General features: G+C 37.8%; 1 protein-coding gene across 1 annotated transcript in view; it reads left to right on the top strand.

Annotated features, from left to right (window-relative positions):
* XKR4 (XK related 4) overlaps nucleotides 1-23,524 on the top strand; it is a gene marked incomplete at both ends in the record, with an annotated part of 223,170 nt that extends 199,646 nt beyond the window's left edge. The window contains one exon of the mRNA XM_080340532.1: nucleotides 22,578-23,524. Within this exon, the coding sequence (XP_080196658.1) occupies nucleotides 22,578-23,524 (947 nt within the window). The remainder of the gene's footprint in view (nucleotides 1-22,577) is intronic.
* Between the last annotated feature and the right edge of the window lie 3,132 nt (nucleotides 23,525-26,656).

Raw genomic sequence — 26,656 nt, 5'->3', positions numbered from 1 at the left:
GTGAGCTGGCACAGCCTGCCAGAAGGATTAGGTGAAAAGTGATGGGGACATGGATACACAGGGACATGGTGCTGCAGAGCTGCACAGTCTCAGTCATATCCTGCAACACAGGACTGCGCACCATACTGACTGGTCTGAAGACCCTGGAGATGACTTGGCTTCACTGGTAATCCTGCATTTGCCTGTATGCAATTAACTGCTTCTTCTGGTTTGGTGTGCTCAAGGCAGAACATCTTTCTTTTGAATTTACTTTCTCTTTTAGTAACCCTTAAGGGCAACATTTTCTTTCAAGGCTTCTTTTTGCCAAGACTGATTTATTTTTAGACTGTTTACCAAAACACCCTACAAGGAAATAAAATGTGTAAATTTGAACATAGGTGAATGGTTTTTCCTTTTTATCAATGTCTTTAATTACCAGATACTATTGCTATTATATTTCTGTATGACAAGCAAGGTGAACAATCATCTGATTCTGCAGAGAGTTAACATGCCATGGACAGGTTATTTGCCTCTCTCAATTATGCTTTTGTGACCATCACAACACATTTATGTGAAAATGGATTTTGTGTATTCTCAAGCTTATTAAGTGTCAGTAAGTACAGCTTCTGATATCCTTAAAATGATCCTGAGTAGTGCTGCTACTATGGGAACAGGACAATGCTATCTAGCATGAACAAGATTATATAAACACTGCCCTGCAGCTTTTTCTCTTTCATTCACTGGAGATTAACAAAGTCTTGTATTTTTACCTTGGACTACATGTGACGGATATTATGAGTTATACCGTATTGCTGGGTGGGGTTTTTTCATTCATTTTGTTCTTATATTTTTGTGTCCATGGAATATGCTTTCTGAAATATCAAGGCACGGCATGCACTTGAAGATGTATTGATGGGCTTAAGTGAAAAAAATATAATGCTTTCTGTAAAATATTCTCAACTGTGGAATTATCTGTTCTTCTTAGCAAGAGGAAATAGAGCCTTGTAGAAAAGGAAGGAACAGAGACATGGGAAAATTGATTAATTTTACAACTTTTCCCAAAGGTCATTGTGTTGGTTTGGACGGTTGCAGTTTCATAGAAATTAAGGTCTGACTGTCTGTGTATCACTATCCATTAAGGTTTACCTAGATACCTTACACCAAGCACAGAGACTTGAGTCAGATTGCATTTGATTTCTAAAAATACCTAACTTGGCTACATGGAGAGAATGAGATGAACTGATGGTTCATCCATGCTTGAAGTATCAAAGAAACTGCTTAAATAAACTCTATTTCTTAACAGAGTCTATGTATGTCTCCATTTTTAATTTATAAAAATAAGAATAGAGACATCATAATACTTTACAAGGGTATTTGAGGTTCTCCCATAAATATTGAGGAGACTCTAATTGAGAGATTTGTTTGAAAGTGTAGGCTCTATTAGCTGGAACAGGAGTGCATCACAAACTGGATTTACTAACACTCAGCTCATATTTGCTTAGGAGATTGTCAGAGGACAGATGAGTGTGAGATATGTTTATTTTAAGTCTGCACTAAATTAGACCTTGAGAATATTTTGGAGGATTTTTGCATGCTTGTCTAGGGTGACTGTGTTTGAAGTCTTACATTTTTTAACTAATACTATATTAAAAATATGTTTACAATAAATATATTTACGTACTGTCGAGTATAAATAATTCATTATTTTAAATAAATATTAATGATCTCAGGCATACAACTCACTCAGGATTAAGTCAGTTGTGAGCCTATTCCCAGTCTTCACATCCACATCATTGACCTTCCTACAATATCCTATGCTTTTTCTATCCTAGCACTTTAAGTTGTAAATTTTCATCCAAATAAGCAGCTGTCTCCTCTCCTGACATACCCACAGCTCTTCTTCTCTAGTGTTGTCAGCAGACAGTGAGGATGTCACAGCACATCACAGCCGAGGAGGGTTAACCTTTCAAAACTGTTTACCTCCAAATGTGACCAGTTTTTGCAGCACTGCAGTACTGTGGCACAACCTCTACGTATGGCCTTTAGATGTGTTTCTAGGAACACCGACTTATAAATAAGTACAGTTGACAGTCTGCTGATCAAAAGTCTATATTTACCACAGAGAAGTTGTCATGATGTCATGTACAGTTTGACAGTTAACCTTGGAAATTCCTGAAGTATGTTGGACATATTAGGAAATCTTTTTGAGTTAAAAAACAAACAAACAAAAAAAGTTATGGGACACTGTTCCTTTGGATTGCACAGGGTAATCACAAACAATGAGCAGGCAATAATAATTTCATCTCTCACAATCATGCATAGGATTTTTAAATGTGTTCTAGGTTTGCCATTTGATGTTTTAGCTGTCTGTACATTTGTGAAGCAGCTGGATATATTACTGCCCCTTCTGTTCCTCTGTATTCTGTTAATTAAGAAGAAAAGTTGGCCATATCTACTTGTTGGGTTCTTTTCTATACCCTGTGTATGTGTAATTTTCCCAGACAGGCAGTGAGTATGTCCTCAGCAAGGGACCAGGTCAGCGTGCCCTCAGGTTACATTTCCAAAACTCTTTCATCTTCACAGTTCAAAAACTGCAGAGAAGTATCTTTGGCAGGAAATACTTGAGACATTGAATCTGGTTTTACCTCTGCGCAAGTCACTGCAGCATCTACTTCTAAGGTGCCAATTGTGAATTGTGAAGTGCTATAAAGCAGGGATAGAAGTTAGTGTTACATTAGGACATTGTTGCTACATGCTAGTCTTGGAACAATAATTATATTTTAAGGCCTAGTTATGACATTCATTGTAAAGCAATTAAAAAAATTAGAAGCACCTAAATCCTAGGTACATAAGGCATTTAGGATACGCCAGTTAGACTTTTATAAAAAATATCAACCCTGATATTAACTGCAAACATCAGCCCACCCTTAATGAGACCATACAATAGCCTTTTCCACACGCTTAATATAGTGAGCTGCACAAGTGCTTCATGTCTGCAGTGCAGAGCTCTTCCACAAAGAAAGTATAAAGACTTGGACACCAAGAAGAAAGAGCTGTGAGGTTGGTGGTTCTGGACATCCTAAGCCTGAGATCTGCATAATTGCATAATCCCTGCCCATGCTGCCAGAGGAGGAAGAGTGACTGGTCATGGTCAAGTGTTACACTCCAAAGTTCAAAAGAGCTTTCCAACTTGAACTGGAACTGGCACTGAGATTCAACATAAGGGTTTATTTTGAGCTGTAGTAGGGGTCTTACAGCAACTCAGTGTCAATGTTATTTTTAAATGTGGAGGTCTTGGCCCATAGGATTTCATCTGAAGGGCTTTGATGTCTGATTCTCACTGACATCAGGGGGGTTAAGTGCCTAAATACTGGCAAAGAGCCAAGTTTAAGTTACTTTTGAAACTAAAACCAGGACTTTTCACGAATTTCAACTAAAATCTTTCTTATGCTGCACTTAACAACTCAAACTCTACTGTGTTATGTTTTGCTTTTGCACCTTGCTGTACCATGGGTCACCATTCAGCAAACAAGAGTTTTACACGTAAGGTGAAACATTGGCAAGTACAGTCAGCACAAGAAAGAGAAGTTTATGGAGAAACAGCTCTTTATGTTCCTTTGCAGTACTCTTTTCCTCGCTTGTGTATTTGTGCCTGTACTGAAAGCAGTTCTGGAGAGGCCTATTTTTCTTTACAGAAAAAATCACAACTCTTATCTAGTTGCTTACAACCCATTAAACCTTTGCTCCACTTTCTTTCCTCCTTCCCTCACCCTCTTCTCTCTCCGACATTTAGCTTAGGTGGTTTTCTGTGGCTTTGATGCTTTGTAACTGGGGGAAGATCCTTGCATTGCTTGAGAGGCTGACCTGTTTCACAAGCACAGGCAATCACTCCCACCACAGAGCAGCCCTTAATTCCCAGCTAGGGGCTGCAGGAGAGCTTTCCAGTGTGCAATGATCCCCTGATGTTCTGGAAGGTGAGTAGCTGCTCCCTCTCATGCAAAGAACATGGCCGCAGGAAAGGTGACGTGTCTACACTCCTCCAAACCTCATCAGCTGAATCAATAGTCCTTTAAAACTACTGGGAGCAAAGTCAAACGACAGCCACCTCCAATCTGCTTTAATTTACACCAGGTTAATGTATCGGCAAACTCCCTTGTTCCACTCTCCAGCTGCTCCGAGGGCTGAGGACTTACATTTCCTATGACAAATATGTGTGATTATTTAAGCATTTGTCTTCAAAAGCACAAAGGGTGCTTTAATTAATTTCATCTTAAGAAACCAAAAATGAGCAAACTAATTATATTAACAATTTATTTAATTTCTTTAATTAACCGGCATTTTAGCCAAGGTATGTGATGTCTGCCTTTCGGGATGCAAAGCCATCCTGTGCTGCACTGTGAATGCTTGCTGCCTGCAGGCCACCAGGCTTGGCATTCCAGTTCTCCTCAGGTCTGTTACCATGCATGCCTTACAAAGTCATTTATTATACAAATTGGCTACTTCAATTCCTTTTTCTGGATGGTGTTTGCATTTTTAAAATGCAGTGTGGGATGTTCACTTATTAGTCAGTTTTCTTTAGCTGCCACTCAAAGTGACTGCACGACTTTTTTCCCTGCTGGTTAAAAAAAAAATTAACAGAGAAGCTGCCAGTCAAGTTTACCAAACAGTCCAACAATAGAGAAACTGCAAGCCCAGAATATTTTCTGTAATTATACACTGTGCAGAGTAATAAATGTATGATAGCCTTGCATTCATTATGTGAGCTTAAGTACTCACGTTATAGACTTCTATTTGAGGACATTATTACCATGCAGTAATAATTCTGTTCAGGTTGGTGATACCTAGTATACATTAGCTTTTTTAGAGTTAGGGAAATGTGTTAATATTCTACTTTACAAATATGCCAATAAAATTGGTGCTTGACTTCTGTTCTAAAAATGCAAAGTATTTTTTTAAAGACAAGTAGCAAATCTTTGCCTCCATTAATCTTGAATATTTCAGAAAATATGGATTTAAGCCAATATCCCTATTTAGCCAATGCTGCTATTAAATTGCTATTTGAACAGCAGAGTATATACCCTATGGCAACAACTACAGAAGTACCAGATGTGACTGTGCTGGAATGTGCCGTTGGCCAGAAATAATAAATTCTAGTCACAGTGTTTGATTGAATAACTGCACTAAGTATATCAGAGAAGATGTTTTCAAAAGACCCATAAGGATTTAGAAAATCAGATTCTGCCAATGATCCATAGCACTTATGCTCATAAATACCAGGTCCTTGATTCTCTTTCAGATGAGGAAAATTACTGAAATTTTACATTTCTGTAAAACTAATCTAAGAAGAATTAGCTTATTTAACAGTTATTGCCAGTGAATTAGCATGAACCCCATTAGAAGTTTGTTTGCACAAATGTGGAGACTTGAACAAATCTATCACTGCTGCAATAATCTTGTGAATGGCATCTAAGGATGGAAAAGCTCCAAGAAAATTTCTCTCAGACTCACCCAAAGATGTGCCAGTGTTCAGGGTTAAACACTGTTTCAGGTGAGCACAGACACAGAACTTCAGCTGCAGTTGTGAGAAGCTAAACCAAGCACTTCTTCATCTAGGATGTAGAAAGCTGGTAAGGTGATAAGATGGTTTAATTTACACAGCTCTTGAGAAAAGCTAATCATGGTTCTTCTGAACTGTAATTGTTCTAGCCATATGCTTAAAAGAATGAAATCCCTGTGGTTACCCAGTACTGTTAAAGGGTAATTTGAAAACATTTTCTCCTTGTTGCTGAGACCTGTTTTCAAAGCCCAGTTGTTCTTGTTAGATTGAATGGAACTCAAGTGGCTTCCCAAACACACAAATTGATTATCTTTTTGGTAACCTGATCACTCAGGAAACAACTTTCCAAAGACACAGCTCTATGCAGATAGGCTGGCTTTTCCAGTGTGGGCATCAATTGTAATGATGCTCAAGTCCAATGACAAGCACAAACAGCTAATTTGTCATCTGAAAGTTTGACCAAGGGTTTTGCTGCAAAGTGGTACTGAGGTGCCACTGAAGGCATGTTCATTGTGGCGAGGCTAACAGACTCTGCTTTAAAACCTCTGTGTTCCTCCTCTTGAAAAGGTTTTGTGTGCTGATATTCCAGGCAAATTATTCAGTTCCTCTTTCTCTGGTTCATCCATCAGGAAAATGAATGTCATACTGACATTCTTCATGAGCTATTTTAAGAATAATGTAATGACTATTGAGAATACTAAAATATTTTTTAAAAAGGTGTTGGATCTGCAAAGCATTGTTAAAATATCTCATTCACAGGAATACACACATTCTGGAACCTAATACGTTGCTTAGCTTGAATAGTTTAGATTAATACAATGGAGCCATAAGGGGAAATTTTGTCCCCTTTTCAGGCCAGATAAAGGAGAGGGAATTTTATACTAGGGGTAGAAATAATGTGTGTTATCAACTGAATATTGGCAGGCAAATCTTTTGCATGAACATCACTTACATTTCCTGTAAGCCTTTGAGAGAGAGAGTTCATGAACTTTTGCAATTGCACTGAGATGGTGTGTTGAGATCATGCCTAAAACTTTATCTATTTTAATATTAAATTATGAATGAATTTATGGGCCCAGATACTCTGTGAATAGCATAAATTATTTTAATGCAGACAGAAATACAATGTGGCAGCAAATAATTACAAATGTATTCCTGCATTTGACGGCACTTTACCTTGATTATTTAACTATTGTATGCAGGTTTTTCTCACCTCATTATGAGAAAGAGAGGTAATAAAAATGAATAGAGGCACAGTGCAGAGGTCATTCAGATGACATAATTTAGCAAGCAGGAGAGTTAATCAGAACAGAAGAAAGTGAATTGAAATGCCCCAGATCCTACTCCTACATTTATACAGTCCTAAAATTACATTTGGCACTTTGAAGGCAACCTCGAGGCTCATGTGGCCCCTGGTGAAAATGAGTTTGACACACCTGTCCTAGATAATGAGGGCTGCTTAGGAAAAAGTAAGAAGCAGTGAATACCCTTGCTCACTTGGTAGTTAACCCCACAAGCAGACCTTTGTCCTCAATATGACATCAAGAAGCAGTCAATAAAACTACACTTTCTTTACAACAAGAATATTAATTTCCTATGGAATTCATTGCTGTATGAAGAACTTGATGCGGGGAGGAACCACAGAACACAGTTGTTTAACAGGATTTTGACAGAACTGGATGTTTAAAGGAAAAAGAGCTGACGTGGGGGAAAGGCTGAAGAATAACAAATGGGAACGACATGTCTGTGACTGTGTACACGCTGGACACCAGAGCAGTGAGCTGAGAGGCATGCCTGAAGTGGTAGCTGTCTAGGTTTTATGGTGGACTGTGATGCATTCCTGAACCAGACAGTGATGACCTCAATGCCTCAGCTATCAAGGTGCTGTACCTACAAGCAGAAGCCTGAGTGCCTTGTCCCGGTGCTGGGACAGCCATGAAACTCTGGAGACATCAGGTGAAGTAGATGTGGGAAAGGAGGATACAGGGCTGAGGGTTCAGGGCGCCTCTAGAGAAAACAAATATAGGGGCTGGGAACCTGTTGAAAAGCAAGAAATATCAAGAGCCTTGCAAAAATATTTGTTTGAAAGCCTTGCAGGTGAGTCAACGAAGAGGGAGGAGAGGAGTCTCAGAGAACATTTGCCAGACAGGTGATGCTGAAGACCTTTATGGGCAGCAGCACTTGAAGGAAAAGGTGTGGAAACTAAATGGATGTGATATTGCTGATGATGGTTCTTTTGTGGCAGTAGAAGGAGGCATTGAGTATCTGAGAAAGCATAAATCGACTCACACTCTTGCACATCAGTAGACCTTATTTTTCAGAAGCAGAAAAAGGAAAAAGTTCTAGATCTTTGTACTCATATATTATTCTAATTCAAAACAAAAAAAATCTCTGTTCCCTGCCTTCCAAATTAGATTAAGATTGAAAGTAAATAATAATACTAATAATTTAAGTATACTAGGTCATTGCAAGCGTTGCATTTATTCCTAAACTATTATCAATGTCCATAATATGTTGTTCCTAGATAGTCAGTAATAGTAACAGGAAAATGTTAAATTCATTAGGATATAACCAGGCCATAAAGTGCTTAGAATTCAAATTCAGTGCTAATATCTCAAAATATAGTGCTTTTTTTGCTATCCTAACATTAAATCAGGTAGATGCAATCTACCTGCATAATGAATGGATTTCTGATTAATGTGAAATATTTTTTTTCCTACCAGTGCCTGAGTGTTTCAGGGAAGTTATTTTGCATTTGCTCTAATAAGAACTGCAATTGTAAAAAAAGCTTTTACTTATTTACTTCATCTTTCTGTGGAAGATCACTTACTCAGATCATGACACTTTTTTTTTTGCTATAGTGGGAATGTGAATTCTTTGATGTATGTTTACAGGTTACCTTTCAAACCTTGACATGTGATGTGTATTTGTCATGGTACTGGTTTTAATTCTTTGTTAGTGTATTTGTGGCATGGCTCGGAGGGCTTTCTATGAACCCTGTTTTCTAGGGAATACCTATGTTTTTAATTGACTGAGAGGGACAAGTTATCTAAGTGTAGCAGTAGCAGGGATAAACTTTTTCTTGCAGGCTGAATGAAGAGTCAGTCACTGTTGCACATTGAAACACCTACCAAAGTTGAAGGGAAATAGCATATCCTCAGCCCTCTAATGAAGGGCACATGCTTTACCCTGTTTCCTCTCCAAATCAGAATGATTAAGGTGGACCAGAGTGGGGGCATTTTGTTGGTCTGGTGTATTCACCAGTAGATTTAGAGCTAGTGCTTCTGAGCTTTTAACAGTTGTTGTTCCTGCTGCTGTTTTTCAGAAGACTGGATTTTTGTGTCAAAATATTTGGTGTTGTTAGGTTACTAGTGCAGGCTGAATGTTTTGTTATTGTTTCCTATTTGTAAAAATTTGCCAGTGATGGAAATTGTTAACTTCTTGATCACCTTGAGAGTCAGAAAACATGCCTTGTTAATCTGCTGTCACACCATATCAACAAACCAATACATCAAATAAATAGTAGATATGCAGCTGACTGCCACTTCCCCCCTTGTGTCTGCAAAGAACCTGATTGAAAGTCACACTGCAGTAAAACTAGTACCCATTGATTTGCTTTTTGAGGTAGATGCTCAGTAATCTCTAAAACATAATCTGAGTCTCTGAATTCCAGTTATAGGGCCCTCTTTGTATTCTATTTCCAGCCTAAACTATATCGTCTTCAGCTTAGCAGACCCTGTTGTGAATGTCTATAGACACTGAAACATTCACTTTTAACAAAATATTGGAGAAGTAGGTGAATTCCAGATACACAGAGTGCCTATTAATATAATTTCGTGAGTTCTTCAAGCAGAAAAAATAATGAAGCCACATTTCCTACTGGCTCCTTTCTATATCTATTGTAGGAATAAACATATAATATCCTCATAGGCTTCTCATAGTGTCTCCTACTCCTGCCCTTAACCATCGCCCTCAAAATATCTCGAGTTTTTCCTCAAATCCCCTGGACACTGCACTGTTCACTCACTGTTTTCTTCCCAGTTCTCTCTTATGCTTTGGGTTTGGATGTGTAAGAGGCAATATCTGCTGGGCTTAGCTCAAAGTTATATCTATGTGGATTTGCCAGCTGCCAGGAACATGTTTATTCACTTACTAATTGGTCCCTGGCTTTTGGAATAAAAATGCCTAAAATTCAGGCATAAAAATACCTGAATTCTACTTTCAGTGGGAACACTTCTTTGGGCCCTTCTCTAGTTGTTGTTTGCCCTGAACTTTGCAAAACTTAGTGGATTTGAGATGTCTGTTTCTGTGTCAAATTCTGTTGAAAACAGTTGGTCATTCTGAAAAGTTACTATGGAACAGACTGATGTGCAGATGCGTAAAGAAACAAATCTAAAAATTATAAAAGAAAAGGTGCACAGAGCTAAAAATAAATGTAGATTAGCCTGACATTAATTCAGTATAAAGTAACAGAAAGGTCAACTGCATACTGAAGTAACAAAGAATTAGAAGATAGATAGTAGAATTCTACAAACCTTTTTTTATTGAGCACCCGTCTTGTTACCCAAACCTCTTATCTTTCATTGACAAGCTTACAAGTTAGAATGATGACAGCAACTATAATGAATAATGCACTTTTTTTTAAAGTCCATGGGACTTAAATTCATACAAGATCTTGAAGCAGGATTGAGTAGGGCTCACATTAAGTTAACAAAAATCTGTCATCTAGATGGATATGAAAATTAGGAAAGAATGAGCGTGGAAATGCACAGAAACACCTACCGAATATTTGCCCTTGTTCTCATCTTGTTTGATAGCCTTATGAATGATGATATGTAATATTTGCTGGCTGAGCTTCCAGTGACAGGTTGTTTTCCCAGGCTTTGCACAGAGGTGTGAGTGTAGTCAATAGTACATAGGACAGGTACCATCACAGGCTGATCTGAATCATTTGGACAAAATTATCACATCCAATTATGTTTTAATGCAGAAAGGTGTATTTGACAATCAGAATCACAGACTACACCTGTAAAATGGGAAAATCTCTGTCTTAAAAACCAGTAATTCAGAACATGGTGTAGCAGTCAGCATGGAGAAGAGCTTTTTTGTGAGATGTCAGTGTCAAGTTGTGGCTTTGAGCCTTATTTGATCCATAGATCTAGGAGATGGAAGATATGAAGTAGACACATTGAAGTGAGCATGCCACTGTGAACACCACCAGTAAGGCCACTGATAAAAGCCCATGCCCTGTTCTGTGACTCACACCTCCTGGAGGATGGAGCTACTGAAAGATCAAAGGAGAGGAACAAAATGATCCAAGAGGCCATCAGTCAGCCATCGGGATAAAAGTCTTAAAGGAACTGATCAGCCCAGAATACTGGGAAAAGATTGAAAAAGTGATTCAGTCACTCTCTCTGGGTATTTTTACAGGGAAAAAAATGTTCAATGCAGGAGCCAGGGAAGCTTTTCCAATCTTCTAGGCAAGCTCCAGAAACTGAAATTAGATTAATTTAATCTTGCAATAAGGTGCAACTTTCTGGCACAAACCACAGATAAATATTGAAAAAGCTTTTCAGAGGAAATGTTGAGTCATTATTTTGCTTGGAGTCTTCAAATTGTGCCAGTTTATCTCTTCGTATGTAGTATATAGATCTAAATATTCTGTACATACAAAATGTACACAGATAAATAATATCTACCTATATATATATGTCACATAGACATATTCTAGCTATATCAGAGATAGGTAGAGATATAGCTGTAGAACTTTCTTAACAATAACTAATACCTTTGTAATTAATATTGAAGACAAAGCTATAAATATTACTCTAAAATAATCCAAAGCTGGGCATGAGCTAGAACCAGAATTAAACTCCAGAGCCCCCAGAATACACTGAATATTATTGCAATCAGTTAGTTATATTTTGCTTCAATTTACATTATCTGCACAATAGGAGAAAATATGGATTTTATTTTGGGAGGGAGGAGAGAAGGTTAGTGATTGCTTTTCCAGTAACAGAAAAATAAGTCTATTTAGTGAATTATTGTGAAAATGTATTTGAAGTTTTTCAAAGTGAAAGAAACATAACAAATAGTGAGAACTACAGTATTTCAGTTTGATCCAAAGGAAACTTAAATAGCATCATGTACCAGACAAAGGTGACATCTCCAGTTTTCCTTCTGCTAAGAGGGATTGCACAAATGCTGAATCAATTTCCTTTTTGGAGTGATACTAATTGCCTTTTGTCCCAGAGCACCATATCAGGCATTATCCCCAGCATCATTTCAGAGATGAAGAGCATAGTGAATCTTAAAAGGCAAACACAGAAAAATGCTATATATATAAAATATTTCTTAGATCGACTGTGTCAAATAAGGTACTAACTTTAGACTGACTTTAGTGTGCAAGTGGGAGAAATATAAGTTGGTTAATGAGGCTGAAATTTATCCCCTTTCAGAAATCCAATATGAGCATATGAACCACTGAAAGCCAATCATAAACTTACGGCTTAAGGAGATTTAAGGGGAGTGATGGCCCCATGCTATCTTTCTGCATGCAGTCAGTATTTTGTTGTCAGTGACCTGGTCCCCTGCTATTGATTTGTAGTAAGACTCAGTGTAAGGTATTTGGGATATTTTTCATGCCAAAACATGCCTTGACTTCTAGTCTTCTCTGTGTTGGATCCTGGCCACTGCTAGTGCAATTTCAATAATAATAATAATAATAATAATAGTAGTAGTAGTAGCAGTAGTAGTAGTAGTAGTAGTAGTAGTAAAACCTGGTGTATTTGGAATATTGATTTAGCCCTTCCTTTTCAAAATCCTCAATAGATATTTCAAGAGCCAGTGTGATACTGCTATGTGTATTCTATGATATTCAGTTTCTCTTGAGAAAAATAATTAGGAGAGACAGTTTGGATCCACCAGATGCTATTTCTGCTATGTTCTACCATATTGCAGCCAGTAAGGTCATTTCAAGCTGTTTTGCTTGTGAGGTGCTGGTGGAAAACACATCAGAAATCCTGTTTGATAGTGATAACATATCTTTCACCAGCTCATTTCAGGCTTAGAAAAACTGTGTTCTAATATTTAAAATTTGTTTTAAGTTGTTTTGTCCATGGTCTTGGCATTTCTATGAATCTTCTTTTAGCCATACAGATGATTAAGAGCCCTAGAGCTATCAGGAATAATGCTTTAAGCCCTCATTCTGAAGACCATATATGACGGGGCTTTCACAGTCCACATCTCCCTCTCTTCCAGCATTTAGTCTTTACATAACTGGAAACATGAAGGTTCTATTAATTTAAAAACAATTACTTGGAAACACATGTAACCATCAAGTCTTCTTTGTAGATTATACCCTGACCTCTGTAGTATCATTGCATATTGAGAAGGGAAGGAGATATTGTCCCCCAAGCAAGAAAGAAAGAAAGAAAAGCATTATCTCTAAGGATGCCCTGACATTATGCTATTTCAAAGGTACCAAGGGCTTCTAAGTGAAAAATTGGAAACCTTGGCTTTTAAGATTCTAAATGTACATTAAATGTTATGCTGAAGTTGTTTGAATTCTACAGAACTTGAGCCAAAATGGTGCCTGAAAAGCAAAAGTAGATAAGGTCAGATAGGAAAAAAAAAAAGTGCATTTTTAAAGTGAAGGTAAATCTCCCTTGGAAGAATGTTTTCTCCCTTGTCTAAAACTTTTTAATACTCAGGTGCCTGTTTTATCACAAGTATAGGATTCACTCAGTGAATGTACTGTGTACTTTTTTTTTTTCCAATTGATGAATATTTTTCCAAAGTGTTACCAATAGAAGAATTCCAGTTGATCTTGTCAGCCGCCATGGAATGAAAAACTGTGTTACTGCTTCCTCTGAGCAAGTGGAATATACCAAGAGAAGCTTTGTCCAGAAGTTGCACGAGTAAAAAAAAAAAAGCTCAGCAGCTCAAAAATAAAAGCTCAACAGAAACATAAAGGTAAAAACACAGAAATGTGGACTGATACAAAGTTTTTGCAGGATTTTTAATGTCTCTAGTGGCCTATATCTTTTTCTCCTGTTGAGCAGCAGGGAGAAGTTGCTACTGCTTCTGCTGTTGGCTTTATGGAAGGTGTCCATATGTGCAGTGCATTGGATGGCGCAGTGCAGGTGGAGCCTTCTCCTGTAGGTGGTGCCCTTTCTTTAACTTAACATTATGGTATCATGATGTTGATTCTCCTCAAGAGCTAATGGAAGGGCTTTTGTTCTGCTTGGAATTGCTGCAGTCTCCAAATAATCCCTTGATTTCTATAAGCTACTTGCAGCAGCCTCAAGACATCCAAAGCACTTTTAGTCTAAGAAGAAATGTACAAATCATGGAAATGAGCCCGGAGTCAGTGGGTATGTTTATGCTGCACTTACTTCACCAGAATATAAAGATACCAAATTGCCTAACAGACAAGGAGTCTAGCTGTGAAAGTACAGAAATCTAAGTTTAGCTTCCTAGCAGGCAAAATGATCTCATGCTGTCTTGCCAAGCCTGGCAGCACACAGATTGCATGACATACATGAGTACCTGATGGTTCTCACTGCCTGTGAAGGACTGGACTTGATTAGTGGCTAGTAAAGACTCCCGAATTGTAAGTTATAATATTAGGAAAATGTGAGGGAGGAGATCACCCAGGATGCTCAGTCAGCTAGTAACTGGCCTTAGCCAGAATATTCTGGCAGTATGACTTCAACTCAAGCATCTTAAACAGTCAGTTACTTCTACAGATTGATGAGAAAGAAGCAAAGCTTTTAGTTGTTGTCCCACAAAACCGTTTCATCATCAGCTGACTGTGAAGAAAGAGGAGGTCTGAATTATTGATTGTGGTCTCTTGAAAGACAGAAGTCCAGGTTTCATGATTCTTGTGGTCTCTGCATGCTAAGTTGACTTTCTTTATCTGTAGTAGATTTTATTCCTAGTTTCCAAAAGAACTCTTGGGAAACTAACAACAAAATTTGGGTAAAATACTTAGTTTGGGTTTGGGGGAGAGGCAACTGTTCTTGATGTTAGCTTGAGATAAAATTAGGACCATCATTCAGCTGTAGATCTGATTAAAGCAAAGGCCAGGATAGTTGTTCAGCGGAAGAAACTTAACAGTATGTCGAACAGATTTGGTAAGGTGGATATGACCTTGAGTGCAGCAAGGGATAAATCATTAGTCAGGTGTCTGGTACAGCCCCTAAGAATCTGCTAAAGATACATACAATGACCCAGCATTTTGTCAGTTGACTTTGGTCCCCTACACAGAATCCAAACCACCACTGGAAAAAATTTAGGGGGAGGTAAAATGAGTAAGGTTGAAACTAACATTTTATATATGTAATGTTTCTAGACTTCCAGGGCAATAGTAAGTTGTTATGGAGAGCCAAATTCAAGAAACAGCTGTAAGTTGTCTCACCGGAAGTGTCTACAAAAAGCAGCTGAAAGGAATGATGGGAGAAATTATTCCTGTATATGCTAGCATGTTCTCTAAGCATTATGTAACACTTAGGAGAAGTAATATCAGGCATAAATCTGACTTACATTTCAACAAGAAAGAGTTTGTGTCATCCCTTATGCTCTATGACCCCACCCCAGTATGTAGTGGGAGAAAGTTAAGCTGAAAGTTGGCAGACAAGCTGATCAAGCCATCAATATTGCCTTGAATATCCCCAGTTGTGAAAGCAGGCTGTGGCAAACACTGGAAACGTGGATGACTAGATACTCATCCTCAAACACTGTCACTCCCATGTTTGTGGGCAGCCAACAGTCTAAGCCTAAAACAGTCTAAAAGTCTAAAACTACAGAAGTGGAATATTTCAGTAAAGTGCCATTTCCATCTAAACACAATCAGCTAGTGACACCTAAGAAAAGTCCTTTTCTGACCTCAAGCAGCTTGTTTCAATTACACAGAAAGCCTTTGACTAGGGTTTAGGACAGTGTGCTGGATTGACTGAAAATGAGTTAATTTTCCTTCACTATTATAAACCTTTCTTTTTTGTAGCTAGCACAGTCATAGTTTGAATTTAGTTTGCGAGCAAGAAGATAAAAGCCCAGGACAGAGTTAATGTTTTTAATTGCTGTAGTCAAAGACTTTCTGAGCCCTCTGCCCACAGATATGAGGCAGTTGGGAAGGGGGGTATAGATGGGGCAGACCTTGACTGACACACAGACTTATCAGTAAGAATATTCCATTCCATTAGCATCATGCTTCATATTTAAGGAGGGTCGGGATCTTTCAGTTTTCTCTTTGTTGGAGCCAGGACGGAGACCTGTTCAGGGGAGTTCTGTTAGGGACTTTCTGTAGTTTGGCCTTTTGCCGTTTTGCAGAGGCCTCTGGCCTTTTCTGCCTTTTTCTCTTTCTGGGATGGATTGTTTTGGACCAGGTGCTGCTTCACGGAACTGGCTGCTTGGTGTAGACAGTTTGTGAGGAATTGCATTGACTATCTTTTATTCTATATTCTATTTCTATTAAATATATATTGTTAGTAATAGTTGTATATTAATGTTATTTTGTTATTTTATTAAACTGTGTTTATCTCAAATCAAAAGTTTCTCCCTTTCCTTTTGATTCTTTCCCCTATTTAGGGGTGGAGAGTAGGGAGTGATCAAGTGGTTATCAGTTATATTACTAGCTCAGGTTAAATCATGACAGACAGCTAGTATAAGACAAACTCACTGAGGTAAGGAAGAAATAGGATTATTTTGGCAAGATACTTATAGAGAATGACCCTGGACAACAAGGCCACAAACCCTGGAATACAGAAAGATATGTTAAAATCAGCATGCAACACATTTTAGGGGGTTGGACCTGGCTGCAGTCATTAAGTTAGTGGTGCTCTCTTCTTCTGAAAAACAAATATGCCAGCAAGACTGTGTCAACAGGAATCCTTATACAATAAATGTCCCTAACTAAGAAACCCGATGGTAGACTCTTAAGGCTGTAAGGATGGATTCCAGTATGGATGCTTTAGTACAGTGCTACATCTGCAGTCATCAGGGAAGGAAATAACCTGGGTGAGGGCAAGAGTTTATATTGTTACCTCTTTTGATAATAGGAAAGCATTAAAAAGTATGCTTCATCTTTAGGTTTTATCTCACATTATTGATCAGGGAATGAGACTCATGAGCATGAAACACATGGTGAGAACCTAGACATGGTCTCTGGTATGATCAAAAGCTGCCCTGAATCTTGTAAAGCATCCTGTGTACTAAACCACACAGAATGAATCGTAGAATGTCCTGAGTTGGAAGGGGCCCACAAGGATCATTGAGTCCAACTCCTGTCCCTGCGTATGACAATTCCACAGCTCACACCATGTGTCTGAGGGCGTTGTCCAATTGCTTCTTGAACACTGTCAGGCTTGGGGTGGTGACACCTCCCTGGGGAGCCTGTTCCAGTGTTCACCACCCTCTGGGTGAAGAACCTTTTCCTAGTTTTTCCATGCGGAAGTACAGTATGTATACCATGTCATACATTGCCATACTACTGTATGTGAATAAAAAAGTAGTGCAGAAGTTCCTAGACTGCCTTGCCAAGCTGCAAGGCCTCCATGTGAATGTCAAGCTTGTTGCCTATACTCGCAGAGCAGCATGGCAGAAGCTGTGTAAATATAGCATGCCAAATGTTTTGTAGTCTCAGATCCCAGGCAAAGTTGTCATGCCCAGATGACCAACTACATTTGATATTCCTACTTTTACATTAATTTATTCCTGGAAATGATGAGATGAGTACAAGTTTAGAAAGGAGGACGAAGCAGAGACAGAAGCTTTGGCAGGAGTTTGATTTCTGAAATCAGATTGAATGTCAAAGAGCACTTTTTCTGATCAGTTCTTTCATTTGTAGGTTTTCCAGCTGACCTGAGATGTACTCATTCTATGTAGGATTTATGGACTGAAGTGATTAGAAAAAATTAAAAAAAACCTGATTTATGGACCTGAATGTGCCTTTTACTCTCTCGAGTACAAAACAGGACTAAGATAAAATTAATGTGAGAATGAGACTCATATTTTTTTCAGTTACACCCCAGCCAAGGATTATATTATGGGAGTGGGAGAAAATTACAAACTAGTAAATCATATATGCCACTTAGACACTGAGTTGCTTTCCTCAGAGTTAAATCAATTGGGAGAACCATAATGCAAAGGCAGAGGTGTCAGCAGGATACAATTAAGTTGTGAATTGCCAAGCAGAGATGTAATACGGAAAACCTTTAGCTGTTGTGAGCAATTCTATTTGGATTACTCACAAATAAAACATTTCAGTCAGATTTCTCACAAATACCATTGAAGAGAACTTCATTGGCTCTCCTATAACTATTTGAGCTCGTGTTCTTGAAGCAGTATTACATTTGTGAGTGTATCCATCTCTATATACATTCTCTTTTCTCTCATACATGTTTACTCTCACTTGTGAAAATCATGTTCATGTTGCTTTTATCTTGTCTTTAATGAGCTGTAGCTCGTAGCAGTCTATTATGTATCAGATTTGAAGTACCAGTACAGCTATGCCACACTCTATAAAAAGCAAGAACGTTTCCTATACATGGAGAAATTAATCATTTCCAGGTAAAGAAGTTAAAATTACAACTCAATCAAGGCAATTCTGTTCTTTGTTTTCAGACAGGAAGTGTATTGTCTTAAATTCAACTATGATTACGAAGTTGTCATTCCTTTATATAAACACTATAAACAAGAAATGCAAACAGTTAACAGAAGAGGTTAAATTGTCTTTTTCACTCAAAACAGATTCTAATTAGTTCCTGACAGAAAGTTGTCCTGGCACAATGCATTATTGGCCAGTCTCACTATTGAGACTATTATTGATGGGCTGGAAGTAGGTAAGTACACTCCCCATCTGCTATGCAGAGTTTTTCGGGTGTTCATTTTAGAAACAAGCAAAAGCATCATTTGTCTGATGGAATATGTGAAGTGATCTTTTTCCCATGCAAAGGCCGTATTTCTTTCCTCGTCAGGACAGAATGTTAGAGACCAAATCATATACTTCAATAAAAATGTGAAGCTTAGAAAAGGAAGAAACAGAAACATGCTTTCATGTTTCCCGAGGGCATTTTACAGAATTCCTAATTCCCTGGCCTTTTAACAGTCTGTAATGGATGAATATACAGTTTCTTGAGTATATATTCACTGAGAATGGCTAGATAATCTTAATTTGTAAGATCAAGACCCCAAATACAAGACTCTGATATACAAGACTGTCAAATACACCAGAAAGTGGCTGCAGCACCCAAAGACAGTGCGGAGGCTGCAGCTGAGCAGGCAGGTGCTTGTTCTTTATGAATGGTGGCTCCACAGATCACAGACTAGTCTTCTCTGTTCATTTCTCGGTGGCGAATAAGCCTTCCCCACCGCAGAAGTTAAATCACCTGCATCATTACTAATTGCTTGGTTCCCATTAGGTCTATAGGACATTCATTTTTCCCAGTGGTATGTTATTGCCTTTAAAGTTTGTCTTGATAGTAATAGAAATTAATTTCACTTCTTCTTTTGGAATATGGATAAAGGGATTTATACAAACACATACTCAGCCAATGCATTGATATGTTCTAATTAATGAGTTATCCATGCAGGGCTACAGTAATTCACTTTATCTCTAACCGTCCCCAGCAAATTATTTATATAGTGACATTTCTTTATTAGAAAACTGCCATTTGCATCACTTTTACATTATTGTTCTCATTATTCATTATACTTTTAATAATTCTTTACTGCTTCACCTCATCAATAAGAAAAATGGATGATGCCTATGAAGCCTTTAGGCTTATTTTAATTCTGCATCCCTAACACCTTTGCCAATAGCATGAGAATAGATACATAATACTTTAACTGGCAGTTATTTCCCTTTGTACAATCCCTTGTCTACTTTTCTCTCCTGTATACCAATATTCCTGAGTTTGCTCTGTAAAAGCAAAGGATAATTTCCTACTAATGACTATTTAAATAACAGAATCACCTTGCTATTGTACTTGCTTCTTTCTGTCCCAGACAATGGCTGAATTAATTATCATTATAACATCAGAAATTTCTATGAATTTTAACATTTAATTTGGAACATTCTGTGTGCATTATTGCATGATTTTACACCTCCTAATGCAAAACTGATGATATCTCTAGAAACCTCTGGGGGAGTGCGTGAGATCATCAAATTTAGATTTGCAAAGAAAATATACGGATTTCTCCCTCACATTATTATTTCCTATGCTGATAATGCTGTTCTTGAGCTCTTGTTCAGAGTGGCTCGTTTGTATTGAAGGATTCTCTTATCCTTTATCCTACTCATCTACCTTTCCAAAATTTTCATTTCATAAGGGAAATTACTGTGTTTTTTCTTAAAACATTCCTACAGGAAAATGAGAACTCATGTTTTCAGCTGTTACAGTTGTCTCCAAAGATAATGGCCCCTGAAAGACAGTCCAGTGTGAAAAGCAAATCTACATGTCAGAAATTAAAATAACAATTTATACCATGTCTCTTTCCTGTTTTCATTGCTGATAGTTTTTTCCTTCCGTGATTCCAGAAGTAACGCTGATGTTTTGGCATCCAAGCATCTGTGGGGGAAGAAAAATGATGAAGTTTTTTAAAAAAATATTTCCCTGGAAGCCTAAGTTTGTTGTATCTTTCTGCTGGTTGTTTACTATTTTTATTTTTAAAACAAAGGGGGTTTAAAATCATGGATTCATGGGAGCTCATCACGTAATTAGCACCCTGCCAGTGACTGAGGGAGAAACACTGGCAAACACAATCCCTCCTGAAGAGCAATGAATCTCTCTGTACTATTTACTGAGCGAAAAAAAAAACATGTTAAGCTGATGGATTGCTGAAATAGATTTTTTTTTTCCTTCAGAATCAGGTATTTTTTCCGTAGGCTACATTTTTCTGTTTTAAAATAAACCTTTTTTTTTTTTTTTTCCCAAAAGTGAATAGCAAGATGTATTTAGACTTAAACTCACTACTCTGAATTTTAAAAATTTGCATAAAATTCGTAATATTTAAGTAATACATTCTTGATGGCTAGGTTTAGTGAAAGATGTTGAACAGGGAAGAAAAATACTGTATATGCATCCAGAACCAATGCTTGTTGAAATTATTAAACAGCTTATAGAAGCAGACAAAAGAAATGTTTTCTTCATTCCAGTTTGATTTACTTTAATAACTAGTTCAAAGTTAAGGAGCTGTTTAGAAATTGAGTAAGCTGAATTCTCAGTCTGGGATGCTGAGACTTATGAATTCATTCATTAACTGTATATAAAATTTGCTTTGGTAAGAAACCAGTTTTAAGTATAAAATCTTTGATACATTTTTCTTCTGTATACAACGTATTTATTGCAATTTTATTTAAATAATAAATACAGTTAAAATGATGGGGTTTTGCATTTCATTTCAATTCCCGTTTCCATCCAAAGCAGCTGGATACAAGTCATAAGTAAATCAAAATTAATCATCTAGTAAAGAAGAATTATCATTCATTTCTAGCAGAATGCTATGTAACTGTTATGAATTTCAATAACTATGCTGAACTACATTACAGCTTAAATGGGAACGTAAGGTATTTTTCTGGTAGTGCATGGAAATAACAGATTAGTTTAAAAATTAGATTCAGTTGCCGAGCAACTTCTTTTTTTAAGTTTACCTACCAAGAACAATCAAACTGGAGGAAAACAGAATAATACACATTCAAAATAAGCATAGAAAGGGTTTGTTGTTGTGGGATTTTTTTACTGACTTTGTATTTTCATGTGAATATGAATTATTTTTACAAAACTAATATTTTTAAAATCTCATGGAAGTAATTTTATATTGAACTCTTTTTGTGAAAAATATTTGACAGGTTTTCCAGAAATACTATAGTTCAAGGCCTCATAAATAGGCAATTCTGTGATATATGGGAGACAGAACGGCTATACGAACATTAAGTCACGACTCCCTGCTTTAGGAGCATCTGTACTCAGAATTTTAATTCAGTAGAAAATTCCAACATTTCTAAAATTAATTTGATTTCTAACTGGAAGAAAATACAGTTTTTATATTTTCTACTTCTTAAAATTCTTTTTAAAAGTAGTGGAAATATCAAAATAGGCAACATTTTTCCCTCAGCAAGAGTTTAAACTTTGGTGTAACAAGAATAACATTAGTTTTTTTAAAATGTAGATTTACACTTGAATTATTATTGATTTAGTTTATATGTATTTGATGCTGACATTTTAATTCAGAAGACCTGATTGCTTTTTATTAGGCTTCTTTAATGACTTATTAAAATCAGAAAACTCATATTCTTTCTTTAAAACTATAACCACAGTAGATACTGTTAAATCACACAGAGACACCTATTCCTGACTTGCTCAAAGTTGTGAGTCAATAAATTTTTTTCAAATATTAAATTGCTAGAGAAAGGCTGAGAGAGCTGGGTCTCTTTACTTTGGAGAAGAGGAGACTGAGGGGTGACCTTATTAATGTTTATAAATATATAAAGGGTGAGTGCCATGAGGATGGAGCCAGGCTCTTCTCGGTGGCAAACAATGATAGGACAAGGGGTAATGGGATCAAGCTGGAACACAAGAGGTTCCACTTAAATTTGAGAAAAAACTTCTCAGTAAGGGTGACAGAGCACTGGAACAGGCTGCCCAGGAGGGTTGTAGAGTCTCCTTCTCTGGAGACATTCAAGACCCACCTGGACATGTTCCTGTGCGACCTCACCTAGGCATTCCTGCTCCAGCAGGGGAATTGGACTAGATGATCTTTTGAGGTCCCTTCCAATCCCAAACATACTGTGATACTGTGATACTGTGTTTTGGAGTGTAGTTTGCTGGCTTCTCTTGTTTGTGTGCATCCAGCCTTGTAAGGACAATGACATCTCAGCAGTAGAAGTCCATTTCTCAGTGCTGGCTGAGCTAAAGGAGGAGGAGGAGGTTTGATTATGTGAGTGGTGAAGAGCTCATTTAAACCAGCAAGGATCTCACCAGTTTCAACCAAGGGCTGGTATACTAATTATGCCTTAACAGCATCTCCTGTTTCCTTCCAGGTCTTACTGCTGCAGCATCTCTCGTATCCCTGGCTTGGGCTTTGGCCTCCTACCAAAAGGCCCTTCGTGACTCCCGTGATGACAAGAAACCCATCAGTTATATGGCTGTTATAATCCAGTTTTGCTGGCATTTCTTCACAATTGCAGCACGGGTCATTACTTTTGCTTTGTTTGCCTCGGTTTTCCAGCTGTACTTTGGGATCTTCATCGTGCTGCACTGGTGCATCATGACCTTCTGGATTGTCCACTGCGAGACAGAGTTTTGCATCACTAAATGGGAGGAGATAGTTTTCGACATGGTTGTTGGCATAATCTATATCTTCAGCTGGTTCAATGTCAAGGAAGGAAGGACACGCTGTAGGCTTTTCATTTACTATTTTGTGATCCTTTTAGAAAACACCGCCTTGAGTGCTCTCTGGTATCTGTACAAGGCCCCACCGATCTCTGATGCATTTGCCATACCAGCACTGTGTGTAGTGTTCAGCAGCTTTTTAACAGGCATTGTTTTTATGCTCATGTACTATGCCTTCTTTCACCCCAATGGACCAAGGTTTGGGCAGTCACCAAGCTGTGCTTGTGAGGACCCTGCCACTGCCTTCACCCTACCCCCTGAAGGGGCCACAAACACTCTACGGTCCATCTCCAACAACCGAAGCGTCACGAGTGAGCGGGATCAAAAATTTGCGGAGAGAGATGGGTGTGTGCCTGTGTTTCAGGTGAGACCTACCGCACCATCCACACCTTCATCCCGGCCACCAAGGATTGAGGAGTCTGTCATTAAAATCGATCTGTTCAGGAACAGGTACCCAGCATGGGAGAGACATGTGTTGGACAGGAGCCTGAGGAAGGCGATCTTAGCATTTGAATGTTCCCCTGCTCCTCCACGGCTACAGTATAAGGATGACGCTCTTATCCAGGAGCGCTTGGAATATGAAACCACATTGTAAACAAAACAGAAACACAGCTTGAAGAAGCTCTGATTTTACAGTCCAAATTAAGGGTTGACAGTGGGGCTATAGGAGTAACTGAACAGCGTACTACAAGTAGAGCAGCAAGCTGTAGTGTTCTTAGTCTGGTTATCATCATGATTATCATTTGATCCACTGTGTGCAGTCTGTCTGCAGGACACTGATACAGCAGCATCATCTGAAAGCCTCAAAAAAACCCAAACCCTGAACCACACATACAGATCAGTTACTTCAGCTGGGGAAACTCACCCACGACTCCTTGCTGCTATGAAACTCTGACTGCACAGTACTTAAAATCAAACTAGTAGGAAGGCTCTGACCAGAGCTTTCAGCTTTAGCCAGTAGTACATTTTATTTTAGAAATGAATGATTGACGTTTGCATAACCAATGGCAAAAACAAACAAACAAACAAAAGAAACCTTTTCAAAAATAACAAAACTGTAGCATTCAATGTTGCTGTTGTGAAAACTGTTTTCTGGGGAAAATATAGGAGCATAGTAGTCTTCAACACTCCCATAAATCAACCATCCAGGTTAGAATAGGTTTGCAAAATAGTTCTTAATTAAAAAGATACATTGTCATGTTTGTAAGGCTGTCAATGGAAAATAAACTAAATTCTGTTGAATTAGGTCATAAACATTAATACTATCAGAACTGATTTTTAATTTCAAAGTCTTTTAAAATGCAATTTAAGTTATTTATGTTACTTTCAACACAAATCCTATGCAGCTCACTTCTGGTTTTCAGAAGAAATACAGAGCTCTAGCACGTAGTGATGTAAATTAAATGATAATCATGATTCAGTGTTCAATTTGCAAAAAAAAAAAATAGAATATATATATATAAATGTAAAAGAAAGGGAAGTATAGTATAGTTTTTGTATTCTAAACTTTTTGGAGGACCCCATTCAGATACTTCAGAAGAAACTAGGAGGAGATGAACACACTATAACTTCTCTGTTTCAGGACTGAGAATGCATGATTCAGTGTGTGAATGTATGCAGGGGTGACAAGAGACTGTGACATGCCATACCCTTCTAGTGCCAAACATTGTATATCTGCAAGGTTGATATTGCCTGAGGGACAGATAATGAGTGGCACGAGCCCAACAGAACAAGAAGCAGGAAAGACCAATCAAGTTCTCAACATGCAGAGACAGCTCTGATTTTTCCCACTCAAGGTGAAAGTGATGTCTTTTAAAGGCTTTCAGCCACCTCTTAGTAAGTATATTCACCGAAGTATGATATAAGCAAGTTTCGTGGAAGACTCCCTTCTGCCTGTTCAAGACTTATACCCAGATATGTCTAAAAATTACGTTGAATCTCTTGTAACAGAGTGCTTGTGCTGCAAGCTTTTGGGTTTTAAATACCTCCCTAAATCTAGTCAACGGTATCCTCCTTTATGTTAAAAGTATCCCCTGATGGTGCTTTCAGATGCATTAAAGGTGCAAGTCAAAATTTGATAGTATTTTTTTTAAAGCTGGTGCAGAGTGAAAAACTCATGAATTATTTCAATATTTTTGTAAAGTAAAAATATGGTATAAAAAGGTTACTTTTTATAAACCTCAAATCTTTTAATACATTTCATTCTCTTTATAGCTTAGATTTTAAGAATTGGTCCATGAATTTTATCAGCTGGCTTTTGCAGGTTGATATAAACCTGGTTTTCACACATTATGGATTTGTTTTGCAGTGTAATGCCATATGAAAGCCTACATGGGTACTTTTAGAATTCTCCATAAACCGTGGATGCTGCTTCAAATGTAAGTGGCTTGTAAAGACACCAAGCAATTCCATAAAAAACAATTTGCTATAACTATTTCCATCCATTTTAGGAGAGTGAAGCAGAACTGAAGAGTTTCTATTGTAAATGGCATTGTCAGGATGGAGAAGACCTGATGATTGGTATTGTAATTTCCACTGTCAAGTATACCCAGTGTAGTAACTGCTGTATATGCTGCTGGATAAATTTCAGTCTTTCCTGTTATTAATATTTGTACTATGAAATGGCCAAGGTTGCACAGCCTATGCTTATTTGTATGCATTCAATTAGCCATTTTTAATGTTGACTTTTTTTATTAGTGAAATGTTCGATACCTGTTGTTCTTTGCTGGGGCAAGTTCCTCAAAAGAAAACATCTGTGGAAGTGCAGGAATCTGCAAGTCAGAGGGAACTTTACACAGATCAGAAAACACCCATGCTTCAAGGGTTTCTTAGGTATTTTCAAATTAAGCAGTGGACAACTGCCTCTATTACAATTTTTTTAATAAAGTAATTCTTTGATAGTCCAAACCTGAAGCTTTGTACAAAGTGATTGCCCTTTCCTCCATGGAGATATAGCTGATTACTCAGAGTTTTACTCAGTTTTACTCATATTTTATCAGAAGATATACCACTGCAAGAACTGCTAAAAAAAGATTTTGGGAGCAAGTCCTTTGTCCTGTCAAATTCAGTAAAGCCTTCACTCCAGAATCAAATGCTTTACTACACAAGGGAATTGCTGGTTTTCTTTACAAACAAGGCAAACAGTAAGCTTTGTAATCCAAGATGTGAGGGTTTCTTTTGGAAGCAGTTCGATGTGTTTGCTGCTGCTTTAACAACTCAGAATTTTGAGCATGAGGGAGGCACAGCAGGCAGCTCTCTCAAGCCCTTTGGTCAGGGCTTACGGAACTGAAGAAACCTTGCTTCATATGGAATGTAAAGGGCTACAGTCTGCACCTGTGCTTGCATTGAGAGGTTTGCAAACAAGGTTTGGGGTGAGATTCGTTTTTTGCTCTTGTTTGGTTTTGGAAGGAAGGACACAGAGGCGTTATTTATCCCTGTGATTTTTAATATACAGCATTTACTTTCTTTACTCTCTTTACTCTCCCAGCATTTTTTTTTAATAATGTTTCTAAATTTCTCTTAAGCAAACTGCTGCAGTAGTGGCAGTACATACACACAGCTTGTCTTCAAAATCTAATCCAGCTGTTTGAGGAAGGAGGAGAAGTCATACTGAGTCAAAATTTGCTCTCCAAAATCTTGCTCTGTTACATTACATACAGTGATGCTTGTATTGAGAACTGGATGGCCATTGAAATCTTAACACTCAGATGACTACATGGACAGTTTC

This window comes from Nesoenas mayeri (assembly GCF_963082525.1).
Source record: "Nesoenas mayeri genome assembly, chromosome: 2".
Lineage (NCBI taxonomy): Eukaryota > Metazoa > Chordata > Aves > Columbiformes > Columbidae > Nesoenas > Nesoenas mayeri.
Note: the sequence above shows the minus strand (reverse complement) of the source record. Positions and strands in the feature narration are given on the sequence as shown.